Below are 13655 nucleotides of genomic sequence, written 5' to 3' on the forward strand. Positions count from 1 at the left end.
TATTGTAAATGACACCGCAATGCACTGTGCATATATTATTCTGAATTATTGTTTTGCATTTCTTTGGATAAATTCCCTGAAGTGGAATTGCTGGGTTATAAGGCAGATAGTTTTTAAATTTTTTGAGGTATCTCCATACTGCTTTCCACAGTGCCTCCACCAGTCTTCATTCCCACTAACAAATGCAAAAGGCTTCCTCTTTCTCCACATCCTCACCAGCACTTATTTGTTGATTTATTGATGACAGCCATTCTGACAAGTGTGAGGTGATACTTCATTGTGGTTTTGTGTTTCTCTGATGATTAGGGACACTGAACATCTTTTCATATGTCTACTGGCCAAATCTCCTTTTTTTTAGTATTCTACTCTTGATTCGTAGTTGTTACGTTTTTCTGAAGATATTTTTTTCTTGACACTTTCATACTGCATAGTCCATGTCCTCTGGGTGCTTTTCTTCCTCAACTTTTTTTATCTTTAATGTTAGAGGCTTTCCTCAGATGTTTTATAACTCCTGGTAGCTTAATCATTTTTAATAGCATAGGACTAAAAGACTACCTGTAAGCTCTGGACGCACGGGTTGTGGGGGCCCGTCAACTACGGTTTTCACTGTAGAGTTACCTAGCTGAGTAGTTCAGCAAGCACACCTCTGATTCAGGTCCACGTAGGCCTTTCCACTTGCGCGGGCCACACCGCCCTGGAAAGCATCTTCCACTGTTGGTAGAATGGGAAGATCTGGCTGCCGGGATTCAGTGAGAGGAGAATTATACTGGTTTTTATACCTAGTATGTAAATATTTCCTGTTTTTTATAAACAGGATAGACAGCAGGAGGGTGGTCCCTGCTATCTATTATATCCAGTGTTGTTCCACCCTGAAGCCCCATTTAACATACCCCAAATAAACAGCCACACACTCACTGAAATCATATCATACGTACATTTTTAAAGGACAATACTTTATTTGCGTGACATTTTATTGTTTGCATACTGCAGGGTGGAAAGGACAGAGTCACAAGACTCATGGTCTGGCTCAACCACTAATGTGCAGTGTGAACTGGGTCTCTCCAACTCGCTAACCTCTCAGCTCCTCATCTGAAAACTGCTCAAGGCCAAATGAGAGTTACACTGTTTTCCTCTCAAGTAATTTGCTCAAAATAAATCTGTACTTGCTATTGCCAACCCTTTATTCATTATCTCAATGCTAACTGTCCTCAGTGAATGCATTTAGACAGTAAGTACCAATGTGACACTTTAATTTTGGATGCTAACAATAGCAAAAGAGAAGCAAACTCAAAAACGGCCTTATTATTTCCTATTTTTAGAATACTGGTTTTTACAATACTTTTTTATACTATCCTACCAGGAATTCAATTTCATAAATTTTTTTTCTTAAACCTACTCAAAATGAACACCTACATATGCGAAAAACCCAAGATTACACGTGTAGTTGCTTTACAGTGTCCCCTCTGGTATAATATATGTAAATTACATATCATGGGCAGTTAAATAGCTTCACCCCCTACATTAGGGATGAAAATATATATGGAGATTAATTTCTTATGCATTATCCCTAATGTAAAAAACCCACAGGTATATTATACTGCTCGTCAAGAACACATACACATGGTAGTCACATCTACACACATATAATCTCTCCTAACAATGTTTCTACCATCATCAGTGTCTTCTGTATGACTCCCCTAAAGCCATGTGTAGTTGAAAACACAATATTCCCTTTAAGGCAATTCTGGATAATATTGTTTTATAAAATATTTGTGTTAAACAAAATTGCATGTATGTAGCAAACCTCCAAACACACTGCCTTTAACCCCTCTTACTACTCTTAAAAGGTAAACAAAATTTTTATACATTATAAAAAAACTTAAGCTGCTTTGCAACCCTCCTTTGCTAAAAGTTAGATACATTACACCACTCCAGCAAGAGATTAATAAATAAGGATTAAATATTCTATTTTACAAAATGATACAGAATGGCCAATGTAAAAGTGAAAGGCTTATTTGATAATTTCTTTACAAATTATGTTCATTAAGAAGAAATAAAACATGGTATAAAATGAGAAAACTGTCACTGAATTTATCTCTGAAGATAATCACATGAGTTGTTATCTAAAAATATCATGGCACCCTTGTTACAAACATTATTTTTTTAAAAAAGGCTGGGCTTCCTGGAACTATAGGACTATTTATCTCATAGCTTTTATTAAGCAAACTTGATATAACCACCACACAGTGGCAAGAGATAAAACAGCTGTTTCCAGCTACAGAAAACATTGAATTCTACCTTAAAGTACAGATCATTTGAGATGTTCCCCAGAACAGTCAAAGCAAATCACGGTGTAGTTGTGCTGAATTTCCTTAAGACATTTTTCCTTTCCATGGAATATATTTATTTTCCTGTTGTCTAAGATCAGTTTCTGTTGCTTAGTAACTATTTTCATGTCCAGCCAAGATGTAAAGATTGCTGTGTGCAGTAGGATTTTCTGTTGGCCTACTTTCCAAAACGACGACCCTGCAATTGAATCAAACAGAAGGAGTGTGCAAGGGTAAAAACAGAGGTTGTTTCAGATACTACCACCTGACCAGGGAAGAATACCACTGTTTACATTCTTACAAGACTACATAAAAATTACAGCTGTACATCAATTTCAGCTTTACATTTTATAGTTTAAAAACAAAACTGAGTAAGAACTGATTAACTTATGAATATAAAATACTGAAAACATTTCAGGACAGTATCATTCTCTTATTCCAACTAAAAGCAAGCTGGTTTACTCATATGCCAACAAAAGCTATTAACAGCTTTAGAATACACATTAAGAAGGGTGTAGAAGAGTTGGGTGAATAAAACAAGATTTCTAAGTGACACCCATTCAAACTGTTCTTCAAGATATTTTTTTTTAAAAGTTGAAAAACATATGAAGTGGGGTCCAACTCCTTTGTCCACAGAACAAGGGAGGGAAAGAGTTCAATCAAAGGACCCATAGGAAGAAAAGTCAATAAAGGGCCATACCATAGGATTTGCACTGTACTTGAGGGTTTGAGAACAGAATAAAAACGAATGTGTCCAAAGCCCTGGCTGGTGTAGCTCAGTGGATTGAGCGTGGGCCTGCGACCCACACGATTGTGGTTCGATTCCCAGTCAGGGCACATGCCTGGGTTGCAGGCCAGTTCCCAGCAAGGGGACTCACGAGAGGCAACCATACATTGATATTTCTCTCCTTCTCTCCTTCCCTTCCTCTCTAAAGATAAGTAAATAAAATCTAAAACAACAACAACAAACTAATGTGTCCATACAGAGAAAAAAGTCTTGGAGGGGAAAATTCATAAACACTTCTTATTTTTCCAGTGTATGAGTTTTCTACAACTAGCATATTATTACTTTCACAATGAAAACAATAAAAAATAGTATGTACTTTAAATGATGTATTATAGAAAAGTAGAAGGGCAGAAGAAAATTATAATCCAACTGCCCAGAGTTAATTTAACTATTATTATTTTTTGACATATTTAGGTCTTTTTTTCTGGATACAAATATCTGCATTTACAACCACTTTCAAAAATTAAGAGAAAACAAAAACTTCTATATCTTAAAATCAAAGAGATGCCCAAGTAAAATAAGCAGACAAGGCAATGGTCTGAAAAATAAAGTTTTTAGGGCAAATACATGACAGACTGGAGAAAGACAAAGGGAATAGTTGCAGGAGAAAATTCGGGGGAGGGGGTGGATGCCATTTCAGAGAAATGGCTGATGATGCCCGCCCTCTACTAAGCAGAACCCGCTCACACCACGTCTTGTTGAGGTGCCATCTGCGCCAGGGTCACCGGATGACCCACAACCCCCGTCAGCCCCTCCTGGAGGAGGGACAAGCCTCCCACTTTAGAGTCTTTAATAGGGCGGTCTTCGAATTCTCTCTTCTTTGTCTCCTGCAGGACTAATTACTAAGCTGCCATGTTCTGTGGGCTTACTTTTTCTACTCACTAGTTGCTGTTTTTCAAAAGATCTCTTTTCTCTTTACAAAAGTCTCCTAAAATTTTTATGGGGTCATAACACCACCCCTCCTTTCCTTAAGTGTCTAATATTTAAGCAATTATTTTGTGACTAGACTGAACTTGAAGACCAGAGGTTCTCAATCCTTGACCTAGGACTAATGCATACAGCTACAGTCAATTTTGCTGAAGCAACAATATTTGTGAGAAAACAGAAAGGAATAGCTATTTTTATTAGTTGTACAAGTAGACAATATAGACTTTGGGGAACAAAAACCACTAAATTTTTCCATAAGATGGCACAGTTCTGGAATTTGCCTTTCATTTTGATCACGTAGACCCACATAATTGCTTCTAATTTAGACTTAACTCAGAAACTGAGTCAAATAGTTTCTGATATAAAGGCAAATACCAGAGGGTGCATATTCTATTGGATTTATATAGTAATAGCTAATAGCAGGCAATATGCCAGGAAGAAATGCTCAAATCAAAGGAGCCTGAAATATGTCATGGTACTAGGGACATAAATGCCTAAATTAACGTTTGGTCTTGGCTGAGTACAACCATCTCTAGAATCAAGATCCTTCCACTAAGAAGAGATTGCTTAATGAACTGATTAAAATATTATTCTCTCTTTCAATAAAGTTATGAGAAATCCTCTAAGAGTTTTGTCTGACAGTATAATTAAGAACACAACCACCAAACTCCTGTGGTAATTAAAACAACCACACTATTTACCTGTCTGATCCTAATAAGCGGAAAACTCTTGTTTCATCTGAAATCTCCTGGGTAACCTATGAGAGAAAATATCTATTAATAATACCTTCATTGCCATATTTTTAAATAACAGTTTAAAAATCATCCAGATGGAGCAATTATTAAACAATGATAATTTCTGATATGACTCAATTCCTCAAATGAAACAAATTTCAGGAAATATTTTTTTACCCTCTATTGGTAGAAATAAAACAGCGTTTATGAAACACCTATTATGGGTCAGGCACTTTCCCTGGAAGAACGCCTTGTATTATAATTCCCATATGACTGGTGGAAAAGAACAAGTGAACCGAAGACAGATGTTAAGTAAGTTGCTTAAGATTATGTAACTGGTAGACCCAAGATTTGGCAGAACCAGTATTCATAAGATGACATGGTTCTGGAATTTGTCCGTCATTTTGCCATGGAGACCCACATAATTGCTTCTAATTTAGACTTAACTCAGAAACTGAGTCAAATAGTTTGTGACATAAGAGCAAATACCAGGGAGTGGATATTCTGTTGGATTTATATAGTAATAGTTAATAGCAGGCAATATGCCAGGAAGAGATGCCATCTTACGTAACTGGCAGACCCTGCGTGTAGGACTGCAGGCCCCCGGCTCTTTCCTGTATGTCACACTGCAGATTTCAGCGGAGCCGCGGTGGACACTCCCATGTGCCAGTGTCTTATACCAGCACATCTGTGGTCCTCTGCTCTGTCTTTTGCAGATCTGTCGAAGGCACCCAGCGAGCCACAGGTACCACACCGATATGTGGGGAGTTTACACTCCCAGGGGCAAGACTTAATCAAGAGGGATGGCAGTGAGTTTTTAAATGCATCGGATTCACCACTTCCACATGAGTCAATTCTGAGGTGCGCTGTACACAGATCCTCAGTGGTCGGTACGGGATTAAGCCCCGGCTGCCCACAGTGGGAACCGGTCCATTATGGTGCTCTTTATCGGATTTCTGCCTCTCTCCATCTTCCTACATTCCTCACTCCATCACCTGTGTTCTGGAATCTACTCCCAAATAAACTACCTGCACCTGAGTCCTTGTCTTAAGGTCAGCTTTTGGAGAAACCCAAACCATGACAGTGTGGATATAAACGAAGTTTAACAATAGTCTGTCATCAATGAATTTGTAATCTAGCTGGGAAGACAGAATTAACAAACTTCAATCAGAAAATAAATTAGGTGCTATACTAGATAGAGTGATTGTACAAGTCTTAAGTTCAAAAATGTTCCAGTCATTAGGGACTAGAATGGATAAATATTACTTTATTAACATTATAGCAAGCCCAAACTAAAGTGTGAGAACATAAGGAGAAAGGAAGAGGTAAGCCAGGTGAGTTAAAAATAGGAAATACAATTTGTACTTGATATGATGAAAAGAGGTCTCTGCTATAGATTTCTAACTAAGCAGCAACTAAGAAAAATTAGTATTATGACAGTAAGTAGGGCCGTAGGCTTCATTAAATGCAGGGACCTGGTGACATTTAGTGACATGGGTCAGTAACAAGATACAGTGACATACTCAAAGAGAGCGAATTACGTCATTTTTTCCTTTGGAAGCTTTCTAATTCCTCATTTATATAAGAGGTAAAAATACTCTATTACATGTGAGTAAGAGTGTGGATAAAACTACACGTAATTCGAATAAGAGACTTTAAGCTTTAAAATAAGCCCGCATATTTGTGAGGCCATGGCATATGAGGATTATACAGGTACTCACACTAATGGGAAATGTCTGCTAATATTGTCCTAACTGTTAGGATTTATCTGTCAAGATGGGAGCCCACGTTCTCATCTCCTGCAGGAAATGAATCCTGATCGTCTCAGTGAAGTGGTCTTTGGAGGCCCTCCACATTCAGGCAAGTCACCTGACCACTCTGTGCCCGTAAAGACGGGGGCACAACTAGCACCCAGCCCCGCTGAACCACACGCCTTGAAGAGGTAATATTTGTGAAGGGCCAGGAACACAAATGGCAAAAGGGTTTGAAATTATTTATAATTATACTTCCCTATGCCTTACAATGCTATAATAATAGTGTGTCGCATGTATTTGGTACTCAGTAAATATTTGCTGAATTGATTTCTCAGATTTCCCTTAGTCCTGCGAATTAATACATGTCAACTTAGACTTTTAAATATAATATTAAAAAAAGCTACATACTTCTGGCCCTGGCTGGTGTAGCTCAGTGGACTGAGCACAGGCCTGAGAACCAGAGGATCGAGGTTCAATCCCCAGTCAGGGCACATGCTTGGGTTGCAGGCCTATTCCCTGTAGGCCAACTCCCAGCAGGGGACGCACGAAAGGCAACCATACATTGATATTTCTTTCCCTCTCTCCTTCCCCTCTTTAAAGATACATAAATAAATAAAATCTTTTTTAAAAAAAGCTATATACTTCTAGATTTGGAAAAGGCTTATTAAATTTAGAATAGTTTATCAAGCTTAGTAACCATATTTAAAAATTACAAATGAGAGGAGTAAAATTGCATAAACTCATTTTCAAATTTCTTATAGCCACTGAGATGTTTACAATACAAAACTGAACATCTGAAGCAATAATACTGGCCATTTTGCTCTATCAGTTCACAGCACTAAAGGCATAGCAGTGTGGGCTCAAGAAAAAAATGTGTAAAATGAACAATTCAGTGTTTACAGTCTTCAGTGGGAATCACTGGGTGTAACCTGAGAAACCTTACCTCATCTGATTTGAAGCTTTTACCCTGCATTCCATGCTTCCAGAAGGCCAACACACTGTCTTGAAGGCACACTAAAAAAAGATAAAGGAGAACTGAAACTGCAATACAGCACAAGTCAGTCACTATACAGTTTCCTTAAGTGTTTTAATCAATGATAACATAAGGCCATCCAAATGCTTGGTGCAAAATTCTACTGTCTAGACGATTAATTCCCAACGTTTTTGTGGCTAGGCTATGCTTAAACTCTAATTTATTGAGTCAGGGTCATGCAAGTTTTCAAAGATATATGTAACAAGCATTCATTTAAACATGGGCTAAGTTTTTATTTTTATTTTTTAAATATATTTTAATGGTTATGCCATTACAGTTGTCCCATTCCACCCCCTTCCATTCCCCTCCACTCTGCATACCCACCCCCACATTCCTCCCCTTTAGTTCATGTCCATGTGTCATGAGTTCTTTAGCTTCTAAATTTCCCACACTGCTCTTGCCCTCCCCCTGTCTATTTTCTCCCCACTGTCTATGCTACTTATTCTCTGTACCTTTTCCCCTTCTCTCCTCCTGCCACTCCCCTGTTGCTAACCCTCCATGTGATCTCCATTTCTGTGGCTCTGCTCCTGATCTAGCTGGCTGCTTATTAGTATGCTTTTGTTTTAGGTGTGATTGTTAATAACTGAATTTGCTATCCTTTCACTGTTCATATTTTTTAACTCCTTTTTCTTAGATAAGTCCCATTAACATTTCATATAGTAAGGGCTTGGTGATGATGAACTCCTTGAACTTGACCTTATCTGAGAAGCACTGGTTTTTTAAATTATTTTTTATTTTTTTCAATTATGGTTGACATACAGTATTATATTGATTTCAGTTGTACAAAATAGTGTTTAGATATAACTCACGAAGAAACATGGGCTAACTTCTAATGAGTTGATATCAATATACTAAATTTTCTTTCATATACTTTCTTTTTTCTTAGGTGAATAAAAACATATATAATAGGCTATGTGAATAAAAAATCCTTATCTAAATACCCTCACATAAAATTAGAAGTAGCTATTAAGGAAGCACCTTATATTTATGTTCACATTTTCCCTATTATAAAATTACTTAATCCAAAATTTAACCACACTTTGAATATTTTTTGTCTTTGAGCCAACTCTTACTTGGAGGGGCTCTCAGTTACAGACTCCTTGCTACAGCCCCTAGGTCCGACCTCCTCAGGCCTCGGATCACCCTGGGCCTTTGCTCTGGCCACTGCAGATTCCACTGCCCACATCTGGGTCAACAGATTTGAGCCAAGCTTGTCCACTCTGCTGATGGCTTTACATTCAGGAGTGACTATGACTCCACAGTATGGCCGCCATGTGGCATGCCACTGCCCCTTGTGCCCCCCACCCATCTCCCATGTTCCCCTGGAGTGGACTGAGGGTGTTGGAGGGAAACCTATCCTTGCTGTGCCTTATCCATGTCTGTGTCCTGCATGGTGCCAACCACAGGTCTGAGCCCAATGAGACATCCACATGGGGTCACTTAGTCATTCAAAAGCAGATTGGGCAGGTCCCCCAATTGGAAGAGGCAGCAGGACCCTTCCTGGCTGGAGTCATCAAGGAGCAGTGACGAAGGGAGAAACAGTGAGGGAGAGAACACGCTTGCTGGCAAGGGAGCCGCATGCCCTACACTAGTAATGGTGATTGAAGAGTGATTTAAACTTACTACATTTTTTACTAGAATACTGATTCTGTAAAAAGTTAATACAAGAATGGCTTGGAAACATAATTTTGCTCAATAAAAATAAAAATATTTTACAATAACAAATCACACACATTTTACTAACTGTGATGAATACAAAACTCAGTTACTAGTTTATTTTTAAAAGGTGACTTAAAGGGACTCTTCTTTACCCAAGAGGACCACTGTGATCACTCCAAGGCTCTCTGGCAAAACCACTAGTCTAGGAGGAACAAACTTTTGTGCAGCAATTAAAATTCCCTAAAAAATTTGACACATATGAAAAAGTTGAGGTAACAGTGTGTTTCAGTTAAAATGAAGAGGAACTATAAACATCTCCATGTCAGGATACCTACTGGAAATATTAAAGCTTAGAAACTGGCATGCAATAACCAGGACATGAAGATGTAGAGAAAGAAACTAGTTCTAAAATCTCTTTTGTCCTGACATCTATAGAAAATTTAAGCTTCAATAAATTAAAATTTTCAATCATAAGCAAATTATATTTCTGTAAGATATTTACAAAAAGAGTAAAGAGGGCAAATATCTGTAAGATATTTGTGACAAGGCAAAATTCCAGTTGAAAAACCATTAAAATTAAAAAAAAACTCTTCTAAATAATAAGAAATACATATTTAAAAGTACACCATCCTGGCTGGTGTGGCTCCGTGGACTGAGTGCGAGCCTGAGAACCAAAGGTCACAGACTGGCTGCGCTGGAGTGTTGTCCCATACAGAAAAAGGTTGCAGGTTTGATCCCCGGTCAGGGCATGTATGAGAGGCAGCCTATCAGTGTTTCTCTCTCATATTGATGTGTCTCTCTCTCTTTGTCCCCTCCCCACCCCGCCTTCCTCTCTCTCTAGAGTCAATAAACATATCTATAGGCGAGGATAAATAAATAAACAAATAAATAAATAAGAATATATACATTTAATTATAAAATACATATATTTTTAAGGCCCAAATAAAAACTGCCAACGTTGTTTTAACTATTTTTGGCTTATGGTAGAATTATATATCATAAATTGTTCAGTGTTTCCAGCCATAGCATTTTTTCATAAGTTCTATCATCCCTGAGGAGAATACTTACTGACATATAATCAATGAGGAATTTTTATCATAAAACCAATGAGTATTACAGAGTAAAACACTCACTGACAAATAAGTAAATTAAAATGGCATATTAGTTTCTAAGTCCTATGGAAAAGTTGTTAATATAGAAATAGACCTGCCCTGGCTGGCATAGCTCAGTGGATTGAGCGCAGGCCTGCGAACCACACAATCGCGGTTCGATCCCCAGTCAAGGCACGTGCCTGGGTTGCAGGCCAGTTCCCAGCAGGGGACACATGAGAGGCAACCACACATTGATGTTTCTCTCCTTCTCTCTCCTTCCCTTCCCCTCTAAAGATACATAAATAAAATCTTTGAAAAAAAAAGAGAAATAGACCTAAAACAAAACCATTAACACACACCAAGCAGAATCTCACATGACAAAGAATTATAGCATAGTTAATGCCATTATTCATATCATGCAAATATCTTTATGATATACAGTGAATTGACAGACTATAATTTACTTGACACAGTAAAGGGGACAATAAACAGAAATTTTAAAAATTATTTCAATTTTTAAATATTTAGGAAATAAAAGATTTTTGTCCATGCACCATCCAATGCAACAGCAACTAGCCATATGTGGCTATTTACATTAAAATTAAAACTAAAACATAGCACTAGCCATGTTGAAAGTACTTAACAGATATGATTAATGACTACTATATTTAAGAGCACAGGGAACATTTCTAGTAACAGAAACTTCTATGAGGTAGTGATGGTCTAGACAACCTTAGGTACAAAATGAACAAAACCCCAAGTATTCCAATAACATTATTTAAAAAAAAAAGACTTACCTACAGACTCGATGCGAAAATCAAAAGTTAGCTCAGAGGCCAGTTTCTTACTTGACTTTAGTTTTCCTTGTAGATTTACAATTTTTACAAATTCTTAAAAAAAAACAAAACCACAAGTCAAGTCTGAAAATCCAAATCTGTTAAAATAAATTTAACTTGATATGTGGATTTTAAATGCATCTAGAATGTTTTTAATGAAATTCAACTATTTATTTTGATTCAAGCATACCAAGTGAAAAATTATCATTAATATGTTTCATATTCTATGAGTATCTCCTTTGGTATATGGCAACTTCACTGCTATTTTTTTCTTTTTTTATATAGTATACATCAAACACTTTTATTCTCATTTTTAAGAAAGTAGAATGTTTCTTTAAAAGTGGCTACCTTGGTGCCTAAATATATATAGCAGTAAGAATTTTTTCCTTACACATTACGTAACATATGATAAGTATATCTGTAGTCATTCATAACTTTAGTAACAAGTATTACTGGAACAAAAGGGCACCAAATAATACTACTCTCAAGGGCCACAATTTCTTTATAAGTAAACTCCAGGTTGGGGACTATACATAATTTTATTTCCCTTTCATCTATTTGTTTTTTAATTTAAGCATCTTAACTCTGACTTGGCAGATGCCTTTCTCTCTATTGCTTTCTTATCTGCCTAATGTGATTTGTGATTTTAGGCTCATCTCCACTAGTGCTTACTAAAACTGATTTATGCTGCATAGTTGATGCTTAGTTTTTGAAGTCTTATACTACTTAAAAAAATCTTAAGAAAGTCAACTTTTCATTTACCTTGAAGAATTGGGAAATGGAAGCCTTAGTTAATCAAAGGTTTAAAATTTTTTGATAAAATACATAAATCAACAAAATGAAACTAAGCACAATTTATTTTCCTTGGATTTATCAGAAAGTATTAGAGATTTAACATTAAAGGTCAACATTATTAAAATTAAATCCTGATTATCTGATTTTGGTTAACCAGTATAGAACTTTCTACTTTGGGTAAAAAAAGAATTTATCAAATTGACTTAAAATTAATGGAATAATATTCCAATCTTACCAATAGTCAAAGAATCAAAAGTACTTTAAAAAGGAATGATGGGTGCATGAAATCACTCTGAGTTCTGGGTTACTTATCTCTAATGTTAGATAATCTTTATGATTCTATAAGGTAAATCCACTAGGGTACCCTTCAGAGAAGAGAAATTAGGATAGAAACAGGCAAATTCCATAGTATAACAATTTTTAAATAACTCTGAACACCTGTTGGCAGACTCAGTAATTTAAAAAATATTGGAATGGATCAAACACAGCAAATACTGTCAAATTTCAAGTATATTTCTAAGTCTAGGTGAATTTCACCTTACAAGATTCACTGCGTAAAAATAAAATGGGTTTGTTCGCAAAACTGAATATCCAATGCTAAAAGTTTTCTGTTTCATTGATTATAGTACAACACACTTCTATCAATAACTCTTCCTACATCAAAAGAATCATAATGAACAGATAAAGGAATGAAATCTATCTACATTAAAATCTCACTGACATGATTCTGAAACTCACATTATATGACTCCAAGTGACTACAGTTATGTGTTGCATAATGACAATTTGGTCAACAACAGACACTTACATAACATGGTCCTGTGAGATTATAACAGAGCTGAAAAGTCCCTATGCAGCAGAGCTGCAGCCGTCACAACACTGTAGTGGAACACGATGCTCCCATGTCTGTGGTGATGGTGGTGTAAACAGACCTACGTGCTGCCGGTCATGTAAAAGCATAGCACATTCAACTATATGTAGCACATAATACCTGACAATAATAAATCACCGTTACTAGTTTATGCATCTACTATACTGTGTTTTTTACTGTTATTTTAGTGTATTCTTTCTACTCATACAAAAACTCTGTTCTGAAGAACACCATGCTGTGTTATGTTGGCAGCAGCCACATACATCTAATGTCTACAGTGTCTTTTGACTGTATCATTTTCTCTTCTGCTTGGTTTAATATCATGCCGTGCAGTACACTGTGCACATTTGTAGCCTAGAAGCATTGGGCTATGCCATGTAACCTGGTGTGTAGTGGGCTATACCACTGAGCTCTGTGCAAGTGCACTCTTGTGATGTTCCCACAGTGACAAAACCGCCTAATGACACATTTCTTAGAACTGAGTATCCCTGCTAAGTGGCGCATGACGATATACCATCCATTTTTCCATAATTATGAGGTATGGAAAAAACTCAGGAGTAGTTTTACACAGAATTTTATACAGAATAGTTTCATATAGAATTTAACCCCAAGGTTTAACAAAATGTTTTTATACAATGTTTCCAAGTAGGCCAAAGAAAAAGTCACAGAGAAGAGTAATGACAAACAGATCAATTACTACTTACTATATCTGTAGTCAATTTAGGTTTTTCATCAATAAAACAAGGCCACTTGAGATGAAAAAAGTGAAAATGTTGAATTACAGTTTAATAGAATCACCTCCATGAAAACATTTGCTGTATCAAGTAGTAAATTCAGAGTAA

At 36.7% G+C, this 13655-nt stretch overlaps 1 protein-coding gene across 3 annotated transcripts in view; it reads right to left on the reverse strand.

Annotated features, from left to right (window-relative positions):
* Positions 1–932: 932 nt before the first annotated feature.
* MAP4K5 (mitogen-activated protein kinase kinase kinase kinase 5) overlaps positions 933–13655 on the reverse strand; it is a 105106-nt gene continuing 92383 nt past the window's right edge. For 2 of the 3 annotated variants that reach the window (XM_037054265.1, XM_037054266.1), the window contains 4 exons: positions 11110–11202; positions 7473–7543; positions 4743–4798; positions 2348–2526 (listed from right to left, as the gene is read on the reverse strand). In XM_037054265.1, the coding sequence (XP_036910160.1) occupies positions 2439–2526; positions 4743–4798; positions 7473–7543; positions 11110–11202 (308 nt within the window). In that variant the 3' untranslated portion in view covers positions 2348–2438. Of the gene's footprint in view, positions 2527–4742; positions 4799–7472; positions 7544–11109; positions 11203–13655 lie in introns of all 3 variants that reach the window. The other variant, XM_037054264.1, reaches the window with a different exon arrangement.

Source organism: Sturnira hondurensis, unplaced genomic scaffold, assembly GCF_014824575.4.
Source record: "Sturnira hondurensis isolate 20B ecotype Veracruz unplaced genomic scaffold, ASM1482457v3 Scaffold0008196, whole genome shotgun sequence".
In the NCBI taxonomy this organism is placed as follows: Eukaryota; Metazoa; Chordata; class Mammalia; order Chiroptera; family Phyllostomidae; genus Sturnira; species Sturnira hondurensis.